The 23,122-nt window shown below is 44.3% G+C and overlaps 1 protein-coding gene across 3 annotated transcripts in view; it reads right to left on the reverse strand.

Annotated features, from left to right (window-relative positions):
* Nucleotides 1–579: 579 nt before the first annotated feature.
* Nucleotides 580–23,122, reverse strand: part of ZNF432 (zinc finger protein 432) — a 29,559-nt gene continuing 7,016 nt past the window's right edge. The window contains exons 5-7 of one of the 3 annotated variants that reach the window (XM_088800508.1): nt 20,487–20,613; nt 19,278–19,376; nt 580–9,431 (exon numbers count right to left, since the gene is read on the reverse strand). In XM_088800508.1, the coding sequence (XP_088656634.1) occupies nt 9,400–9,431; nt 19,278–19,376; nt 20,487–20,613 (258 nt within the window). In that variant the 3' untranslated portion in view covers nt 580–9,399. Of the gene's footprint in view, nt 9,432–9,686; nt 13,673–19,277; nt 19,377–20,486; nt 20,614–23,122 lie in introns of those variants that run through there. The other 2 variants (XM_088800507.1, XM_088800506.1) reach the window with 2 other exon arrangements.

A 23,122-nucleotide genomic window follows, 5' to 3' on the forward strand; every position in this document is an offset into this window, starting at 1 on the left:
CTGGTTTAGGGTTAAAAAAAAAAATTCCCTGAGGTGATGTTTTCTGTCTGTTTTATCCACATCAGCAGATGAGATAGTAAAGTAACTAAGTTATATCAGAATGATGTAATAGGCATGTTGCCAGGCTTTGGCAGGGGTCGGGCCGATGGTCCCAAGCAGGAACAGTAGATATTGCTTGTCTGGATGAACTAGCCCTTCAGCTGGTAAGCAATATTTTTATCACAGTAACTGCTGAACCCTCCCAGAACTGGCCATTCCCTGAGGGGGAGGCAAGAACAAAGTTCTTGGCTCTAAGGTACATTTGAGAAAATATACGACAGACCTCAGTTGGCAGTGTAATTTCGTCATTTTGTCATTTGTCATTGATGATTCATCATTATTCTAACATTTTGAAGACTTGTATACGACACACAGCTTACAACACCTGGAGACACCCTGACTTCCAGCCGCAGATCTGTTGAGTGAGGTCTGGCTGGTTCCCAACCTCTCCAGTGTTGTTCCCAGTTAGCTTTCTTGAGAACTGTTAATATTTTAGAAACTTGTATGCAGCTTGCAGCATCATAAGATGCCCTAACTTCCAGCAACAACAACAGCAACAGCAACAGCAGCAACATTCTTGAAAACTTGTTAGCGTTTAGAAACTTGTGTGCAGATTGCAGCTTACAGCCTCAAAAGACGCCCTAACTTCCAACAATAGTGACAGCAACAACAACAACGGCAACAGCAACAACAGCAACTTTCTGGGGAACTAGCAAGCAGCAGTGGGAGACGCCTGAGTTTCTCTCAGCCACAGACCTGGCAAGGTTTTGATTTATGACTTTTCCAGTGCTGTTCTCCCCCCGTTTGGTGAGTTTTGGGCATCTACTGTAATAGTTGTTACCCTATAGAGTTTATTACTGCTTTTGGATACTCCTTATTGATGTTATTCGTGTATTTAGCTAAGTGACTTTTGATGAATAGTGAACATGTTGAGATCTCGTAAACTTATATTATGTATACTCCTTTGACATGACATTGTTATCAATGTATATAGTTTAGTCTTAACCGCCTTTCCTTTCTGTCATTAGCCTTTCACTTTAATTGCCTTTGTCTTTTGCTATTAGATATTGCTAAATAAATTAGACATTGCTAAATAAACTGATTAGATATTACTAAATAAATCAATTAGTCCCTCTTATCGTGTCCTCCCCTTTCTTTTCCCTGCTCATCATTACAGCTGGGCAGTTGTTGGCTAGGATGACCCATTTTGCTTTGCCTTGTCTATCATTTTCAGAGTCTTCTTGTACCCCAGCACGTACTTTCCACTTTTCATAACAAGTTGGAGCCTAGACTTTTGTCAACTCCAGTGACTTTTGGTTCGTTGTGGCCACCATCTTCCTGTCTTAGGTGCAGGAAGTCCCCCAACTAAGAGTAGCCACCAAGATAGCCAGGGAGTGAGGAAAGCAGAATATAGTTTTAACAATGTTTGGCTCTTAGGTATAATTATGGGTGATTTAAAATTTCTGCAATTGCCAAATATATGGTGATGGAAGGAGAACTGACTCTGGGTGATGAACATACAATGGGATTTATAGATGATGTAATACAGAATTGTACACCTGAAATCTATGTAATTTTACTAACAATTGTCACCCCAATAAATTTAATAAAAAATAAATTAATTAAAAAAAATTTCTGCATTTGCTTATATGTTTTCTTGTCACGTCCTGCATGACAAGAGCTGTGGGAAGCAAGAAGGGCGGAGCAGGGTTAAGAAAGACAGTAGCCAAGAATAAAGTGTAAGAGGGGCCAAGGGACTCAAGCCTCAGGACTGAGCCCCGAATCGGGCCAACACGTAGCTTTTATTAGTTAACAAATGAGGAGGTAAAACTTGTTAAAATCAAGGTCTGTGAGTTACGTGCCTGCTGCCTATTTTCCCGAAAGTCCCTATTGTGCTCCAGCACTACTGTGTCTTCACACACGCATAACCCTAGGGGATGGCATCATTGTTCTGAAACCATCCATTGAAGTGGAGTGACTGATACCATTCCATCTGGTCTCAGTTTGCTGAGACATCCCCTTAAGGAAGCTTTACCGATATCTTTCCATCAGGTCTCAGTTTGCTGAGGCACTCCATTGTGATACCCTGGGAAAGGTGCGGGAACAAATGGTTCGGCAGCAGTAAGGCAACATTTTCTAATTTCTACACATCAAGAATTTATTAATAGTGTTAGGATGGTTTTTTCCTGCAGGCCCCTCTAGGAGCTCCATCCCCCTCTTATTGGAGCTGTCTCCAGCGGGCACCATAGTTAGAGGCCTCCCCGTCAAAACAATGTTGAGCGATCACAGCTGCTAGGGACGGACCTCCTCGGCACCCCGGCCAGATTTCCCCCCAACCCGGAGGCCTAATCCTATAAAACAAAGCGTTCGGCCCCAGTAAGTGCTCAGTCTTTGGGAATAATCCCGCTGAGCCCGCAGGCGTAATAAAGCTGTGTTCTCCCTGATCTCTGTGTGCCGCTTGAGTCTCTTGGTCCTCGCCGCTTTTCCGCAACATTTGATTCCCCAACCGGGAAACCCAATCGCACTGGCCCCTTGTGCCACAGGTGTGGGACGAGAGGCGGGCCGCGGAGTGACGGGAGGCCTGAGAAGGGTGTAGGCGCGCCACACCGATTTGGGTGGACCCTGGCCTGGGCTTTCCCTGGGCAGCCGCAGCCCGCGCCTCCCCAGTTGGATCCACTGAGAGGGACCGGGGACAACCAGCCGGATCCTCCTCCCGTCGGACCAGGTAAGCCTCGAGGTCATTTTCCGAGTCAGTCCTGTCCCATGTGACAGAAGGGGAGCCTGATCACCTCCCAGTAGGTTCTTATAACCTACCCAGTCAGGGACACGCATGGGAGGGTGTCAACCCGGTGTGTGAGTGACTGATTGTGTGCCTGAATGTTTGCTTCCGCAGCCTTGACTATGGAAACCTGAGTAAGCTTCGCCCTGATTCTCGCGGAGCGTCATTTGGCGTAACGGTGATTCACTCCACGGAGTGGCCTGGTCTGTGAATTGTTCTGTACACTGTAGCCAAAAACGCTCCTAAGTTCCCGCAAGGGACGTGAGCAAGGCAGCACATGAGTAAATCCCCCTCCCCACCATCTGCGACATCATACACTATGGGAGGGAAGCAAAGTAAGCCTGCAGTCCTAGACTGCATGTTAAAGAATTTTAGAAAGTGTTTTGGCGGAAATTATGGAGTCTGCATGACCCCAGGAAAAATTAAGAACCCTCTGTGAATTAGAATAGCCCACTTTTAACATCAGTTGACAGCAGAGGTCTTCCGACGCGTTTATATTGTAGTGACTGGCAATCCTGGTCACCCGCATTAGTATCCATACATTGACTCCTGGTTGGAAATTGCCAGGACCCTTCCACCTTGGGTACGGTTCTGCTCTAGTAAAAAGGAACAGTGCAGGATTCTCGTAACCCAGGCTCCGAAAGAAACTCCTAACACCCCTCCAACAAAGCCCATTCACCAAGAGGACACAAGAAAACTCCACTGAATGTTTGAGGACAGACGTCTGAGTGTCAGAAAAACATCCCAGGGAGCTGCAATCCACTGTGTTTGGGAAACGCAGAGCAGGGGCGCCCTCCACCCAGGCACGGGCTGCGCAAGCTGGGAGCACAGGGTTCCCAGGGCGTGCACCTGGGGCAATACTGTCCCTTTCTTTTGCCTTCTCAACACCGAGAGCGTTTCTGCCGTGGAAGCTCAGCGGGCCTCGGGGTGGAGGGAGAAACCCGAGAGCCTTAAAGTAGCGACTGGGGCGCTGCTCCCCGGGCGCTCTGAGGTCCCTGCTCCCCTGTTCGGTGGCCTCTGAGGAAGCCCCCCCCCCCCTGCCGCCATGCCCCACGCGCTCCCACGCTGCGAACCTAGGTGAAACCGTGGCCCAACTGCAGCCACTGGCAGGCTCATTCCCAGCTTGGCTTGGGGACCCGGGAGCACCCCGGGCAGCCACCCCACTGCCCCCACGCTCGGCGAGTGCAGCCTGGGCCTTGCCCAGTCCCCAAACTACAGTGAAACCAATTTTGTTTGGGTAATGCGAGAGAGAAAAGGAAATAGGGAGAGACACAGGAAATAGGCTTCATAAAACTCAGAGACTTGCTTGGAAGAGCGCTGGCTTTAGGCTTACCCAATACGGAAAAACCTTTCTGCCTGTTTATCCATAAAAAAGACTGGACCCGGTTGCTTCCGGATGGCCCCCATGCCTGCGGGCTTCAGCCGCAACAGTGCTCCTCATCAGGGAAGCTAACAAGCTCACCCTCGGGCAACAACTCACAGTCAAGGTTCCCCGTTCTGTAATTACGCTCATAAACTGTCAGGGTCCACGATAGCTCTCCAATGCCAGGCTCACCCAATACCAGGACTCCTTCTGGAAAATCCTCGCATAAGTCTCCAGACTGTTCAAGCCATAAACCCAGCGACTTTCCTCCCCACAGCCGAAGGCAAGCCAGAACACGACTGCCTAAAATTCATCACTGAGGTTCATGCCACACGGCCGGACCTACAGGACTCTCCTCCGCAGGATGCAGAGGTTACACTCTATACTGACGGCAGCAGTTTCCTACAGGGTAGGCTGCGTAGAGCTGGCTACGCTGTGACTACAGCCTCGGAAGTTCTGGAGGAAAAGGCACTCCCTGCCGGGTAGTCAGCCCAATGGGCCAAACTCTGAGCTCTCATACGGGCACTGCAGCTTTCAAGAGACAAAAAGGCCAATATTTACACAGACTCCAAGTACACTTTTGCCACCGTGCACATACATGGGGCCATCTGTAAAGAACGTAGCCTCCTCACGTCTGAAGGGAAGACCATCAAAAAGAGGCGAAATCCCACAGCTATTGGAAGTTGCTTGGGCACCCCAGCGCCTAGCCACCATCCACTGCCGAGGGCACCAGAAAGGGAACAATAAGCCGGCTGCTGGCAACCACCTCGCTGATCAAGCCGTGAGGGCAGCCACCCAGGACACAGACGCAGCCATCAATGCTTCCACCACCCCAGCCTCGCCAAGCCCTACCTACACCGCAGCAGAAGACAGCTGGGCACAGAATAAGGGGGCCACCCGACATCCTCAGGGTTGGTGGATACTGCGTGATGGCCGCTTGTTTATCTCGGCCGCCCTCGCTCCCCGCATCATTTCAGAACATCACTCTACCTCCCACCTAGGGAAGACTGGACTTAAAAACCTGCTAGCCAAAAACTTCTATACAGCCAGACTCACAGCCTTATGCCGCTCTATCACGGAGCGCTGTGCTACCTGTGCTGAGCACAATCCCAAGACCGGACTGACCCCACTGCCTGGGGTCCAACGAATGGGATCTGTCCCTTTTGAGGATATCGAGGTAGACTTCACAGAAATAACCCCTCACCGAGGGACAAAATACCTTCTTAACTTAGTCTTTACATTCTCGGGCTGGGTAAAAGCCTTTCCCACCCAAACTGAAAAGCTAGAAGTCACCAAAGTTCCCCTCCGTGAAATCATCCCACGGTATGGGCTTCCCCTCACCATTCACAGCGACAATGGACAAGCCTTGTCTCAGATGTACTACGGAATCTGGCCTCAGCCCTCAATGTCTCCTGGAAGCTTCACACGGCCTACTGACCTCAGAGTTCAGGGAAAGTAGAGTGCATGAACCGTACCCTCAAAGAAACATTGTCTAAGCTATGCCAAGAAACCTCCCTGGGATGGACGGATCTACTCCCCTTAGCCATCCTCCGCTCCCGGTGTACTTCTCGAAAGGATGGTTTTTCCCTGTTTGAAATTCTCTATGGCCGACCTCCCCCATTGCTATCATCCATCCCAGGCAGCCTCAGAATAGTAGGTAACTCCCAGGTCAGCTTATTGCCCTAGGAAAGATCCTTATGAGCCTGCACTCACATCTACTAGAAAGAACTCCTGACTCGTTAGGGATCCCCGTCCATCCCCATCTTCCAGGTGACAGGGTCTGGGTCAAAGATTAGAGACGTGAGCTCCTCCGCCCAATATGGACGGGCCACACACAGTAATCCTTGTCACCCCCACTGCCCTTAAGGTCTCCAGAATCACACCGTGGATTCACCGCTCCTGAGTCAAGCGAGCAGAGTTGGACCAGCCTACCTGGACTTCTCATTCAGTGCCCGATGAGCCACTGAAGACCACACTTAAGAAGACCACCTGAATAACAGTTCTTATTTGTACCTCCCTTAACCATTGTCGCCTCTGCCTGCTGACCCTTATGGCCTCTCGTTTGCTCATCTCTGCGACCCCGCCTGATTGGACCCCCACCCAGAGGGGTCTCCTCCTGTTCAGATTTCTGTTATGGGTTTCTCCTCTGCTCGTGCTCTCCTGCCTGCAGCCCTCTGGCTCTTGAGTCTCCTTGACTTTCCCCCTTAAGTCTCTCCTCAAAATGTCCCTGCTTCCGGGGGTCCGGAACAAGAGCCTCAGACCTCCCAGTCCCCCTGCAATTTCTTCCCCGGAGGGTCTGTCTGCTGGACCTACTTAGTCCAAGCCGGGTCTTCCAATAGCAGTGGAGTCCAGGACACTGCCCTCCGCGACACTGCGGCGGCCCGGATTGCTGCGATGGCTCGGGCTGCTCCGCCCCAGCCTCGCTGCTGTGGCCTCGGCCTGACTTCCCTCCGCAGGGCCACACTCCTGGATGCCCAGGACCTTGCCCGGCGGCTCAACGCCTCCATTGTCTCCAGCCCGGTTGGCGTCCCCTGGCTCCTGCCTCGAACTTAGCCTGTTATCTGCTCCCAGGCCACACACAGGTTCCCGACCCCGGCTGCCAGAGCTTTTCTGCACCTTTACCCTTCTGCACTCCTGCCGGCATATTTCTCTTCTGTGACAGGAGGCTACCCATACAGGTGTCGGGATGCACATCACAATGGAACTGGCTGCATCCTCACCTTTATGTTCCCTTCCGCCTCCCTGTACAATAACTAACAGTTCCAGTCTCGGATTTCCCCTTCTCATCATGCCTGTCAGGTGGCTGTCATCCCCTTCCTCATAGGTGCTGGCATCTTTACAGGGGTCGCCGCTGGTGCCTCCAGCCTTGGGACTTCCATCGGCTTTTATTACGGACTTTCTCAAGAAATCAATGACATGGAGCGGGTCACAGACTCACTCACGTCACTCCAGACCTAACTCTCCAGCCTGGAGGCAGTCACCCTCCAGAACTGGCAAGCCCTAGACCTGCTCATGGCCAAAAAGGGTGGGACCTGTGTCTTCCTCCAAGAATAATTTGCTACTACATAAACCAGTCTGGGATTGTCGCCACCAAGGTCCGTGAGCTCCGAGGATCGCATACAGAACCGCTGTGAGGAGCTCGCCTCCTGGGGGTTTGGCTCTCAGTCCTGGACTTCCTGGCTCCTCCCTTGCTCTCCATTTTCCTCCTTGCTGCCATCGGCCCGCGCATCTTCGCTGCCCTTGTCTGCTTCATCGAAGGTGCCGTCTCCCATGTGACCACCGCCCACATCCTTGTCCTGCGGGGCTGTCGCTCTCTCAGTTTAGATGATGATCTTCAGGGTTCCCCTTCCGATCATCAACAGGGGGGAATATGTTGGGACGGTTTTTTCCTGCAGGCCCCGCTAGGAGCTCCATCCCCCTTTTATTGGAGCTGTCTCCAGCGGGCACCATAGTTAGAGGCCTCCCCGTCAAAACAATGTTGAGCGATCACAGCTGCTAGGGACGGACCTCCCCGGCACCCCGGACAGATTTCCCTCCAACCCAGAGGCCTAACCCTATAAAACAAAGCGCCCGACCCCAGTAAGTGCTTAGTGTTTGGGAATAATCCCGCTGAGCCCTCCGGTGTAATAAAGCTGTGTTCTCCCTGATCTCTGCATGCCGCTTGAGTCTCTCAGTCCTTGCCGCTTTTCCACAACAATAGTAAGAGCATGTATTCCTTTCAGGGATTAAATTTCATCCCTATTCACCTGGGATGTCAAGCTCTGAAAGGTGAGCTCAGCTTCTGGTCCAGAGAACTTAAGGCAGCCTGGGCAGCCCATCCTAGGATCCTGATGGATCAGTTTCAGGAATGAGTTGATCTGACATTGTCATGGCAGCGTGTGTAGGTAGGTTCACAGGACAAGAAGTGGAAAGGATCTGATGGCCTGGGTAGTAGAGCACTCATATCTGATTCTTGCTGTAGAATACTGCCCAGAATCTCCTCTGAGCCATAATGTGTGACAGTACTCAAGAGTATTACCGACCAAGGAAGCTCATCGAAACTTCAGTGTCCAGAGTTTTTATTGAGGCTTCATTATATATGCAGGATTTATTGAATCATTGACCAAGTAAGTGGCTGGACTCAATGTCCAGGTCCTTCCCCTTCCTGGAGAGCAGACTGATATCACATGGCACAAAGCCACAACCTGCTTGGGAGCATTTGAGATCTTGCTCCTTGGCACATGGCATCAGTTTGGCTCAAATAAACTCAAAAATTCTCTACAGGTTTGGATGTTTCTCATGTCTGTTACTGAGTCTCATTTCCACATCTCTACCTTTGATCTCTTCCCACATTTCTGCTTCTAATCCAGGATTTAGGGCAGAGATGTTCAAATTTTAATATAGACTAGAAAGCTTACATTGTAAACCCAGAATCCTGGACCCCAGTCACTGAGGTTCTGGTTTAGGAAATGTGGGGTGTGACTCAAGAATTTACATCTTGTATAAGCTTCTCAAAGAATCCTGAGGCAGGAGGCCCAGAGAAAACACTTAGAAACAGTCCTGGAGTGTTTGGGGCTATCAAATATTATGTGGGCTGGCTCCCCTCAGTACACTTAGGTCATAGCTTAAATTACATCTGCCCAGAAAAGCCTTCCTTGAAACCCTTACTACAATAGCTCCTCCACTACAATCTATTGCTAGGTTTCATATTTCCTCATAGTACTTAACAGAACTGACATTCTATGTGTTTATTTTACTCATTCTCCTTCACTACCCTGTATGCTCCATAAAGGCCATGACTTTGACTATTTTGTTCATTGCTGTGACTGCAGTGTTTACAACAGTGGCTGGCAGTAGATAGATGCTCAAAAAAATCTTTTTTAAAGGAGGGAATTAATATAGAGTTGGAGATCAAATTCTGCCGTGACACTGTATGGCAAGTGTCTATTTCTTTTGTTGTGAGCAGGACTTACCATTTGTAAACTGGATTGAATATCCTTCTTATATGAAGGGAAATAACTAGAAAAACAGAATTTGTTGTCAGCAGACATTTTCAAAAAGAACTAGTAACAGAAATACTGACAAAAAGGAAATAACAGAAGGAAACATGTAACATCAGGAATGAAGAAAAAGGAAAGAGTAAATATATCATCAAATATAATAGGCTGTTCTCCTTTTGAATTTTTAAAATTATATTTGATGGTTGAAAGCAAAATAACAACCTTACCTGATAAGATTCTTAATGTATGTGGAGATGTTGGGCATCATTCACTGTTAGGGAAATGGAAGTTAAGCCATCATTATATACAACCACACACCTGATAGGACAGCTACAATCAAATATGACAATGCCAAGTGCTGAAAAGGTCACAGAACAACTGGACATTCATACACTGCTGGTAGCAATGTAAATTGGTACAGCCACTCTGGAAAAGTTTGGCAGTTTCTTAGAAAATTAAACATACACTTAGCATATGACTCCTAGGTGTATATTCTAGAGAAACGAAAACTCATGTTCACACAAAATTGGCTACACAAATGTTCATACCATCTTTATTCATAACAATGAAACACTGGCAACAACCCAAACGTCCATCAACAGTGAACAGATAAACAAACGATAGTACATCAATACAAAAAAAAAATACTACTCAGTAACAAAAAGTAGAATTATTTATACACTCAACAAATTGGATGGATCTTAAGGGCAATTTTCTGAGCAGGGAAAAATGCCTATTAGGTTGGTGCAAAAGTAATTTCGGTTTTTGCAATTATTTTTAAACTTTAAACCACAATTACTTTTGCACCAACCAAATATCTTAAAGGTTATACACTGTATAATTCCATTTTAATGAAATGATAAAATTACAGTGATGGACTACTATCAGTAATCACCATGGGTCAGGGATGGGGGAACAGTGACACTATACAGTAGTAGCAGGAAGACATGTTTTTGGGTTGGCACAACAACTCTGCATCCTGACTGTGGTAGAATTTACAGAAATCTGTACATGTGATAAAAATTCTTAGAACTCTACACAACAAAACAAAACAAAAAAACCTCACACACACGAAAGCATGAAAAACTAGTGAAATCCAAATAAGGTAAATAGTTAACAGCACTGAACCGATGTCATTTTATTGTTTTTTATGATGTATGATTGTTATGTAAGATAATATCACTAACAAGCTGAGTAAAGGTACTCAGGAACTTTGCATATTTTGTAATTTCTTTTGAGTATAAAATATTTCAAACCAAATTTTAGAAAAATCATATTTAAGGAGTTTTTGTAAACTACTTAATGCTATTTATAAATTTGGATCAATACATCCAAATATGTTGAATTACATTTATGAGGATACTCCTTTTACTTTTGAAGTACATACCATATTTCCCCAAAAATAAAACCTAGCCAGACAATCAGCTCTAGTGCGTCTTTTGGAGCAAAAATTAATATAAGATCCGGTCTTATTTCACTTAAGACCGGGTCTTATATAAGACCGGGTCTTATTTTACTATAATATAAGACCTGCTCTTATATTAACTTTTGCTCCAAAAGACACATTAGAGCTGATTGTCTGACTAGGTATTATTTTTGGGGAAACACTGTAGTAGACTGAAAGAGATGAATTTAGAGCCTAAGAAATGCAAGAGCTAGTCAGATAATGATACAGAGTGGGCTCAGAACACTCCTGCTTGTATGTAACATTACAATTTAATCAGTGTTAATAATTGGCTTCTTTAAAATTATGGAATCATTGAGAATATGGTTCAAGATATCCTGTCCCAGAATGGATGCCAGGTGTGTAAATTAGACTTGTGATAGAAAACTCAAGTGTACATTATTTTCACGAGGCTTCTCTCTATGAATTCTCTGATATTCTGCTAAAGGTATTCCACAGTTAGTATGTTCCTAACAGTTTCATTTCTGTATGAATTCATGGGAAATGATGAATTCTGCCATCTGAAATTTTTTCCTCAGCATGTATATTAGGCAACTATTGAGATTTTATTTTATAAGCAATGGCTTTCCCACAATCATCACATTGCTACTAAGTATGAGCTCACTGCCAATCTCTTATGATCACTGATGAGATAGTCTTTTTTCCCATAGAAGACTTTCCTAGTCTCTCCATTCACAGGATTTATCTTAGTACATACTGTTCAGACATACAATTACCTAGAAATGTTTCCTTAAGACTTTTCTGCTTGAATGTATCATAATATTTTTCCTACATGTTAATTTTGACATACAAAGTGAGGTAATTGATCACTGAAGGCACTAGCACATTCTCTGCATTCATTAAATTTCATTCCTATGCAAAGATCATAGTTTTCAAAGGTGGAAATCTAGCAACAGGCTACTCTACACTGACTATATTCCAATATGCTAGGAGCACACTGATGTTTAATGAGTCCACTGGACTAGCATGGTTTGTCCCCTGCTCAAGTTTTGAGCGTAAATGCTCAAAAAATATTTTCATTTGTTATGTGTATTAACAAGGCTTGACAAGTGCAAGAAAGGTTACCCCAATTCTTGAATCCAGAGGGTCTCCCTCTTTTATGAGTTCTTTGATGTACAGTGGGGGCTAAATTTTCTCACACTAACTGCATACATACTTATACAGTTTGTCTCCTGTGTAAATCCCCTGGTGGGTCATGAGACCAATACTATATAAATAGGATTTTCCACAGTCAGTACATATAAAAGAAGTCTATCCTGTATGAAGTCTCTGATGTTGTACAAGGCATATTTTCTTCCTGAAGGTGTGACCATGTTCATTTTGTTGTTAGGGTTTGTTCCCACTATGAGTTTTCTGATGTACAAGGAGATTTCTCTTTGAGGAGAAGCCTTTCCTACATTCACTACATACAAAAGGTTTCTCTCCTGTATGGGTTCGCTGATGGACAATTAGACGGCTTTTCACAGTGAAGCCTTTCCCACATTCATTGCATGCGTAAGGTTTCTCTCCAGTATGGATTTGCTGATGTAAAATGAGCTCGGTTTCCATAACAAAGCCTTTTCCACATTCACTGCATATATAGGATTTCTCTCCTGTATGAACTTGCTGATGTACAATGAGATAACGTTTCATGGTGAAGCCTTTTCCACACTCACTACATGTAAAGGGTTTCTCTCCAGTATGAGTTCGCTGGTGTACCACAAGATTGCTCTTAAAGGCAAAACCTTTTCCACATTTACTGCATACGTAGGGTTTCTCTCCAGTATGAGTTCGCTGATGTAACATCAGTCCACTATTCACAATGAAGCCCTTCCCACACTCACTACATCTGTAAGGTTTCTCCCCAGTATGAGTTCGCTTATGCACAACCAGCCGACTCTTCAAGGGGAAGCCTTTCCCACACTCACTGCAGGTGTAAGGTTTCTCTCCTGTATGCGTTCGCTGATGTATGATGAGCATGCTCTTCACAGTGAAGCCTTTCCCACATTCACCACATACATAGGATTTCTCTACTGTATGATTTCTCTGGTGCACAATGAGGTTACTCTTCCTGGGAAAACCTTTTCCACATTCATTGCACACATAGGGTTTCTCTCCAGTGTGAGTTCGCTGATGTTCAATCAGACGGCTCTTCATAGTGAAACCTTTCCCACATTCATTGCACACATATGGCTTCTCTCCTGTATGATTTCGTTGGTGTATGAGGACATAGTGCTTTGTGGTGAAGCCTTTTCCACACTCACTGCAGGTGTAGGGTTTCTCTCCTGTATGAGTTCGCTGATGTATGATTAGCATGCTCTTCCCAGTGAAGCCTTTCCCACATTCACTACAGACATAGCATTTCTCTCCAGTATGATTTCGCTGATGTACAATGAGATTACGCTTCCCTGGGAAGCCTTTTCCACATTCACTGCATACATAGGGTTTCTCTCCAGTGTGAGTTCGCTCGTGCTCAATCAGACGGCTCTTCATGGTGAAGACTTTACCACAATCATTGCACATAAAGGATTTCTCTCTTTTATGAAGTCTCTGATGTTCATTGAGCCTGGACTTTCTGGAGAATACTTTCGCACACAGATTGCAACCATAAGGTTTTTCTCCTGTGTGAACTCTCTCATGATCAGTGAGCTGAGACTTCTTAATGAAGGCTTTCCCACATTCATGGCACACGTGGGCTTTCTTGACTTCAAGAGTTCTCTTATAATTAATGGCCAGGGACTTATTGCTAATGGGTTTTGCACTTACAAGGACTTTAACTGCGGGATGAAAATCTTCACGCTCACCACACAGAAATAATTTCCCATCTCCATTCAATTTGATAGACTTCTTAATTTCATAGCTTTTGCTCTGGTTGACTGAACTTAAATTTGAATTCAGAGTTTTCATGTAGAACTCAAACATATCATGATTTTGCCTGAAAGGAAAATGACTTTGGCTTTGAGGAACATTATTTCCAAGTGCATTATGTTTGTGGTTTTGTTTCATACCTTTCAGCATTATTTCATTTTCCAAGTTACCCTGGATATGATTATCAACATTGTCAATTTCTAGGGAAGAAGAGAACAATGCATCTTTTATAATCTTGTTTGGAAAAAAAACTGTTTAAAAATTTCCTTGGCATTCTTATAAAAATGACACTTCAGCAACAACCCTGTGATAACACTATAAAAAAATCATCTATAAATGTTCCTTATTTCTTACACATTGGTAAAAACACAATAATATAAACAAACCAAAAGGAAATAGCAGTTAATGTACCTAAAATGTTACATAGTTGACGATTTATGTAGATTTGGCTGCTTTCTAAATAAGAACTTGCAAAACATGCAGCTATGGAAAAAATACAAGCAAGTCATTGTTAGCAGCAAATGACAGGGTTTGGAGGAATACCATTCCATAGAACTTGGAAAGACCCAGATCACAGAGATGAAAAAGACAACTAATCCAAAATGATGAGGGTTGCATTTGTTTACTCCAAAACTATTTATTGAATGGCTACTGTGTACCAGGCACTATGCTGGTGTTTGGAATATATAACATATGACTTACTTTCATTGATCTTAAATCTAGTTAGGGAAAACTGAATAAAGAAGGGAAAAAAGAAGGGAGTTGGAGATTGTTAAACATGGATTGAGGAGCAATGGAGATGGTAGAAAGTGCAGGAAATCAGGATATATTTGCAAAAGGGAAAGACAAGGTTAAATGATGGGTTCAATGGGGAGAGTGGTTAATGCAAGTGAGGAATCCAGGATCACTCTGCTAACTCTCCATATGGCTTGAGCCACTGGGTAGGTAGAAGCATCTCAAATCAAGATGAGGAATATTACTGAAATATAGAATGTGTAGAAAAAAAGTATGCATTGTGGAACATAAACTATGAAATGATTATTAGATATGTAGTACAGACATCAAAGTCAGCTTGGACGTATAAATGTGGAAATAAGCAATAGACACCTATTATTCAAGAAAAGAGGACTGGGGGCGGGCCCGGTGGCTCAGGCGGTTAGAGTTCCGTGCTCCTAACTCTGAAGGCTGCCGGTTCGATTCCCACATGGGCCAGTGGGCTCTCAACCACAAGGATGGCAGTTCAATTCCTCGAGTCCCGCAAGGGATGGTGGGCTCTGCCCCCTGCAACTAAGATTGAACACGGCATCTTGAGCTGAGCTGCCTCCCGGATGGCTCAGTTGTTGGTTGGAGCGCGGGCTCTCAACCACAAGGTTGCCTGTTCCATTCCTCGACTCCTGCAAGGGATGGTGGGCAGCCCCCCCTGCAACTAAGACTGAACACGGTACCTTGAGCTGAGCTGCCTCCCGAATGGCTCAGTTGTTGGTTGGAGCGCATCCTCTCAACCATAAGGTTGCCAGTTCAATTCCTCGACTCCCTCAAGGAATGGTGGGCAGGGCCCCTTGCAACTAAAATTGAACACGGCACCTTGAGCTGAGCTGTCGCTGAGGTCCCCGATGGCTCAGTTGGTTGGAGCGTGTCCTCTCAACCACAAGGTTGCTGGTTCGACTCCCGCAAAGGATGGTGGGCTGTGCCCCCTGCAACTAGCAACGGCAACTGGACCTGGAGCTGAGCTGCGCCCTCCACAACTAAGACTGAAAGGACAACAACTTGAAGCTGAACGGCACCCTCCACAACTAAGATTGAAAGGACAACAACTTGACTTGGAAAAAAGTCCTGGAAGTATACACTGTTCCCCAATAAAGTCCTGTTCCCCTTCCCCAATTAAAAAAAAAAAAAAAAACTTAAAAAAAAATCTGGGAAATGTCTTTAAAAAAAAAGAAAAGAGGACTGGGCAATACGTTGGGAAGACAAAGTAAAATGAAAGATGATAAAGGTAAAAACCAAGGTTTTAGACATTTCAACATTTAGAGTTTTGGGATTGTTTAACATCACTTAGAGGAACCAAACTGTGACTACAGCGATTAGGGAAATATTCATACTGAGGTGTATAGAATAAATATGTTACCTAGCAGGTAAGAATGTAAGGTCTTCAGAATTTGAGTTAAAATGAGTTCAGACAGACTCTTGTATCATAATCCTGTTCCTAAATTTGACTTTCTGAAGACCACCATCAAGCTAACTTTTCAGAAACATCAATTATATTGAAAGGACAACTCAAAAATCAACACTCCAGCCTTTCATCTAGCTGTGCCATGTTGTCATATGTCCCATTCATAACGAAATAGGGCAACAATGATTGACAGGAAATTTTGTAGCTGGCCAGTGTACCAGGCATTCATCTTCAGAAGCTAATGTTCTGCACGGGATATGGCAACTGTCACCTTTTTCAGTCACATTCTGCATTCAGTACAGAAGTCATATCCAAAATTTTCCCACTTCAACAACCCTGATACATTGTTCCCTCATTTGCCACCAGTAGCATCTACTTCAGTAATTCCACATTTATGTCTTGGTTGGCAACAGTTAGGGTGTACTAAAGGACCAACTTCCTCTTTTAAGACCTAGGTTATGTCAGCTTTATCTTTAGTTTTTCTTAGAACTTCTTTACTATTGCTATACTATTGCCACCCAGGTGAAAGGAAAGACAACCTACAAAAATACAAAACCAACCAACCCTCCACCATGTTACCTCAATTACTCACATATGAAATCCAAGCAGTCATTCTGGCAATGAAAGTGTACATCGCCCTGAATATTCCATGTATCTATGTTTCCACGCCACCACTTCTCCTGCAAAGACCGTCTAACAGTGGTTTTCATTTGCCTGACTTCAGGACATCCTTTCATAGTCAACCCCATGGCCTCACATATTTCCTACTTCATGCCTTCATCTTCCTAATTTAAAATGTAGACAGATGTACGTCATACATATGCTTTCATTCCCATTCTGACTAACAGCATAAGCTCTACTTCCTCTGTTTTTCTAAATTAGCCCCTTTATTATTCATTTTTATAGTTACCTTTAGTGAAGATTTAACTTCATCCAAAGAGAGGCTACTGGGAGATGACCTCTAGGCCTCTGGAATGTCCTGACTGATGGGACTGTCTTTGTTCGTTTGGTAGCTTTGGCCACTGAATAGTGTGACAAGGTGATTTTTGATCTGGGTTCTGGGATAACCATACAGTTACGACCTTTGGAAGAACTGGAGACTACAGGTATTAGCCCAACTTCTGGAGAGACTAAAGGTCAACCATTCAGGCAATATGTGACTGAGCCCCAATACGAACTCTGGACAACAAAGGCTCAAGTGAGCTTCCCTAGCTGTTAATACCCTTGTGTATTGCCACACATCATGGCCAGGAGGAGGTAATACTGTCCGTGAGTCCAGAAGCACCACATTTGGATCCTTCCTAGACTCCATATGATCCAAGGATTTCACTTCTAGGTATATACCCAGGAAAAATGAAAGCATACCAGGGGTGCCAAAAAATGTACACATTTTAAGAGATGTTATCTATGTATTACTTTTCGAAGTTGAATTGAATTACGTAGCAATGTGTAATATGATAGTCGTTCAAATGATGGCATTAATCAAATGAATGCTAGCATCATTCATTGTATTACAATTTTAATAGTTTTTTTCCTTTCTTAAAATGTGTATACATTTTTTTGGTACCCTCTGTATGTTCATGAAAAAGTTGTACACGAATGTTCATAGAAGCATAAAAGCCAAAAAGTGGAAACAACCCAAACATCCATCAATAGATGAATGGATAAATAAAATGTGGCAGATCCATATCCTGGAATCTGATTTGGCAATAAGAAGGAATGAAGTACTGATCCATGGGAGAACTCCAAAACATGCTAAATGAAAGAAACCAGGCATAAAAGACCACATATTTTATGATTCTGTTTATATGAAATATCCAGAACAGGCAAATCTATAGTGATAGAAAGCAAATTAGTGATTGCCTAGCCTGGGGCTTAGGAGAAAGTGGGTGTGTTTTTTTAAGTGATAAAGTGATGAAAATCTTCCAAAATTGATTGTGGTGATGGTTACATAACTCTGTTAACATTCTACAAAGCATTGAATTGTTTGTTTAAGTTGGCAAATTGTAGAATATGTGAATTCTCTCAATAAAGCTGTTAAAAAAATAAACAAGAATATAATAAGAAAAACAAATGATTAGGAAAATGAATACAACGCTAACACCTAAGATGAACCAAAGGAAAATCAGGAATATCAAAGGTATGAAGGAAGTAAATTGAGCAGACACAAGCTATGATTTGGGCTAGAACTGATGATGTAGGATATAAAATAGCCTTTCGTAGTTAAACTGTCAACAGGAATGGCAGAGACCTTTAAGATGAGAACTTCCTACATAGAGAACATTCACAATAACACCAGCATGGACAGGATAGAAAATGTACTATAATAAAGGAGAATTAATATTTAAAAAGGGAAGGGTTTTTGTGGCAGGAAGATGATTCCCATTGCTCATGTAGGAACTCGGAAATCTCAGGCCAGTAGTATTTAGAACTAAAAATGTACGTTCGACAATATTAAAGGAGATATTAATTTGGAGTCCCATCCAGACAATAACTTGATTCATGAGATGGAAAGAAAATGTTAAGGATTAGAAATACAGCAGAAAAAAAGGAAAATAAAACCACTGAAGAACCTCAGAGTGTGGGAAAAAAGAAAATAAGGAAGCAGATTAATGCACAGTAAGAGGTAAGGTTACTGGGAGGGTATAACATACAAGGTAGGGTGAAAGGTTAGGAAGAGAAATCACTATTTCCCATCGGGGCAGGAAAGTGCAATAGTCAGAAGACTGATGAATTCAAAGATCTCTCATTGAAGTGAGGCCTGGAAGCTGGAATTTCATAGCCGGGAAGGAGGAAGGAGCAGGAGAGAGACTGTGACAGGGTGCAAAGATGAGGTAGGTTATAGGAGCCAAGGAAGAAAACTAGGCAAACAAACAAAAACCAAGATGTCAGATAAACAAGGATCAGATTGCAGAAGAGAATAAAGGGGTACATTTCCCTCTAAACACCTAAAAGAAAGTCTGCTACGGGGAGAGAGATGGAGGCACTATTTCTGTACCCTCAAATACCTCCCAGCCTTTTCTGACTAGAATGACTTCTGCAGTTATCCATGGGAGAGTGGGGAGGAGCAGAGTTTGCCACACCAAAACATGCCTTTTGGGATATTGTTAAAGCTGGTTATTTTCCAGAAATGAAAGACTCAGGAAAAACCTTTGCCCTTCCCCCTTACTGCCTATAAGAATTTAGACAGAGGACCTGCTCCAGGAAGGGAGCTGTCATCATAGGTAACTATGGTTGAACATGAACGAGGGGTGATAGACAGGGAGGAGCCGAGCAGGGTTTGGAGCCCTGTCCTCTCTGTGTCCCCTTGTTAAGATGGCCCAGGGAACACTTATTTAGCAGACATTGCTTTCCCATCCGCATGGAAATTGCTGTCCTCCCCTTTGAAGTCCCAAACCACAACCCCCACTTCTCCTTAGCTGAAAATGGCTTATAAGCCTCAACTGCCCAATCTGTCCTTGGGTCCCATATGCTTATGGACCCCCCTGTATGTCCATAGTAATAAACTTTATTATTTCCACCTGCTAACCTGTGTCATGTCAATTTAGTTATTAGCCCAGCCAGGAGAACTTAGAAGGGTAAAAGGAAAATCATTTTTCCGCCCCTGCACCAGCCTTGCTGGTTCTCCCACTCACCTGGACAGACCGGAATGTGGATTTCATCCTCTGTTATCCACAGTTCTTCCCCTTGTTCCAACTTGGAGAGTGTGTCTGGTTTGCTGACTTGATAACCTGCTTGTGGGAAATGAAAGAAGACTTGGGTTGGGGTCTGTCAAGATGGGAGAGTGTTACATTTAAGGGACTAGACAGTTTTCACACATTAGAGGCTTTTCTCTCAGGTGAGAGCATGTGTGACATTGCGATGTATATTTGGTCTTTGTCCCCGGTTTCTGGCACAGAGCTCCTAAGTCCTTGTCATTTCCTAAGAGAAAGGCATGATAGAAGCATTTACTTATTTATTTATTTTAGAAGCATCTTTTGTAATAGCATTTGGTCTAAGTTCCAGCTCCTCAGAGTGATGAGTGTCTTCTGCGTGAGAGTGAGCTCACTGGTGGGCAGGGGCCCCTAGATAGCTTCAGGGTGGGGGCTGGTGGCCAGAAGGATCCAGGCATGGTCAGAGGACTGGAACCTTCAGCTCCACCCCCTTTCCCTATCTAGGGAAGGGAGGCGCTGAAGGCGCAGTTAATCACCAACGGCCAAGAATTGAAGCAATCACGGCTATGTAATAATGAAACTGTCATAAAAATCCCTAAACAATCAAGTTGGAAGAGCTTCTGGGTTGGTGACCACATCGAGGTGCTGGGAGGGAGGCACACCTGGAAAGCACAGTGCCCTAAGCATCTCTTCCATTTGGCCTTTTTCCTTTATAATAAACTGGTACTGATAAGTGCCTCCCTGAGTTTTGTGAGTCATTCTGGCCAATTATTAAACCCGAGTTGGGGGGAGTGGGTTGTGGAAACAACCAACCTATAGCCAAGTTGGATAGATTTACAGTCAAGTTGCGACTTGTGTCTGAAGTGGGGACAGTCCCATGGTACGGAGTCCTTAAACCTGTGGAGTACAACACTAACACTCAGTAGTTAGTGTCAGAATTGAATTGAACCGCAGGACACCCAGTTGGTACCCGGACAGTTGGAGAACTAGTTGTTGCTGTAGAAAAAAAGCCCACACAGCTGGTGTCAGTCATGTTGGTAGTAAACATCACTCATGGTTTTATATGGAGACACAGGAGGCACTGGGAATCCGCCATCCAGAGCACTGCAGTGACTTCAAAGTATAAGCAGCTGAGACTAGAAAGGCCACTGACGGGGGTCACTCTGAGTGACACAGGGGATCTGTCCTCACCTGCTGACACCAGGTTGCTGTAGTTCTCCAACATCACATCCCGGTACAGGTCCTTCTGCTCGGGGGCCAGGAGCTGCCACTCCTCCCAGGTAAAGTCCACAGCCACGTCCTCCAGTGTCACTGATTCCTGTCATAACATGGTCATGTTTAATGTGTTTTCCTTTCGTTGACTCATAAGAAATATACAAAAAGTCGACCTGATCATATTGCCTATGACTCTGACACCAATCCCGACATATATGTTATTTTAAACCCACACTAAGCAATCTCCGACACCAGCTGGGTGTCCTACAATTCAGCTCAATTCTGACACTACCTGGTGACAGCGTCAGATTCCACAAGACTGTCCACCCCCAACCCCACTTCAGTGCAACTCCCAGTTGTCACCTGGGCTTCTGACTGACCAGCTTTAGACTGAAGGTTCCCATGACCCTCTCCTTGGGTTTGATTAATTTGCTAAAGCATCTCAGATAATTCAGGAAAGCTGTACTTATGTTTAACAGTTTGTTATAAAAGAATATGATACAGAATATAGATGACCATCCATATGGAAGAAATGCATAGGACAAGGTGTGTGGGAAGGGGAGCGCCACTTTCCCAGCACCTCCATGTTTTTACCAACCCAGAAGCTCTCCAAACCCCATACAAACCCCAGTGGGGTTTTACAGAGGCTTCCTCATGCAGGCATGATGGATCATTAACTCCATTTCCAGGCCCCCTCCCCTCTGGACAATGGAAGGTGGGGCTGAAAATGCCAAGTCTAATCATGGCTTGGTCTTTCTGGTGACCAGCCCCTACCCAGGAGCCCAACCAGAATCACCTCATTAAACAAAAGACAGTCCTGTCACCCAGGAAATTCCAAGGGATTTGGGAACTCCACCAGGAACAGGGGAAAGAGATCAAATAGTAGAACAAAAGATACTCCTAGTATGTTATCACTTAGCAAATTACAAGGATTTTCAGGAGCTCTGTGCCAGGAACTGGGGTCAAAGACCAATGTATATATTTCTTACTATTTCACAAAAGGTTAACATCATATTATATACATTAAGAAAATTGGTAAAATGCAATATACATTTTAAAAAGTAACCAAAAATGAAGCAGGCACACAAAGAGACAAAAAAATATAGAGTTTAATAAATATGGAAGATAGAGTGAGATCTAACATAGGCCTGTATGTAGTTTTTGAGAGAATATAGAGAAACAGAAAAACAATACAAAGATCTCAAGAATGAGAAATTTTCAGAACTGATTAAACATCCTGTTAAGTCAGGTTTAGTAAGTCAGCAAAGCCAAGCAGGAAATCTGCATGTAGACACATCAGGCTGAAACTACAGAACACCACTTGCAAAAATCAGATTATGGAAACAAGAAAGAAAAGACACATTATTATCAAAAGAAACACAAAATTGACTGAAATACAGGCAACAGAAGCCAGAAAAATGCTGTGGTAATTATATTTGGTCTTTGTCCCTGGTTCCTGGCACACACTTTCTAAAACCCTTGGACTCTCCAGAGTGATGAGTCTTGTGTGTGTGAATGAGCTGACTGGTGGCTGCCGTCCCCGAGACAGCTTCAGGATGGGGTCACCAGAAAGACCCCCAACCTCCAGAGAGGGAAAAGGGACTGGGGGTTGAGTTCAGTCACCAATGGCCAGCGATTAATTCAATCATGCCTCCATAAGAAGACCACCATAACACCCCCTGCACAACAGGTTCAGAGTGCTTCCAGGTTGGTGAGCACAGTGAGGTGCCGGCAGGGTGGTGCTATGGAGAGGCCGGCTGTACCGTCCCCCCATACCTTGCCTTAGCATCACTTCCATTTGACTGTTTCTGAGTTGCAGACTTTATAATAATCTGGTAAATGTAAGTAAAGTGCGTTCCTGAGTTCTGTGAGTCAGGGGATGGTGGGAACCCAGAAATGTAGAGCTGGTCATGAAAAGTCGAGGTGACAACATGGGACGTTTGACTGGTACCTAAAGTGGGGGCAGTCTTGTGGAAATGAGTCCTTAATCTGGGGGATCCGATGCTGTCTCTAGGTAGTTAGTGTCAGAATTGAGTTGAATTGTAGGACACCCAGACGGTGTCTGGAGAGTTGCAGAATAGGTAGGTGTGAGGAAAATATCCACACATTTGGGGTCAGAAGTCCTGTGAATGAAAACAGTTCAGAAGTGTGGAATATTCAGTGTTGATCCTGTGGCCCAGGGGCCTAGACCCAAATGCCATCAGGGAATAATTCAGACCTGCCTGTCAACTGAACTGTCAGAAAGGGACAAACTATGGGAGTATCTACCCTGGTATTGTAAACATTACTATACAGGAAAGATAGCAGACTTGGTGGAGGCTGCAAATTCTTAATACTACTGATCTGATCACGTTCTGAGGTATTTCCTGTGAGATGTAGATCCACTTGGAAAAACCAAAACTTAGGTTCTCATCTAATTTCACACTCAAAAATACCTTTTTTTCCTGTTTCACAATGAAAGAATAAAACAAAAGAATCTATGAAAGCAATAGAGACAAATATGATGTATCTTCACATCACAAGCCAAAAACCGTAAAAGAAAATAAGTAACAAGTGTTGTGAGAGGAAAATTAAAACGTCTGCATTGAAAAAATACCATGGAAAAAGCTAAA

This window comes from Rhinolophus sinicus, chromosome 8 (genome assembly GCF_057876585.1).
Source record: "Rhinolophus sinicus isolate RSI-liver-muscle chromosome 8, RSI-T2T, whole genome shotgun sequence".
Taxonomy (NCBI): Eukaryota; Metazoa; Chordata; class Mammalia; order Chiroptera; family Rhinolophidae; genus Rhinolophus; species Rhinolophus sinicus.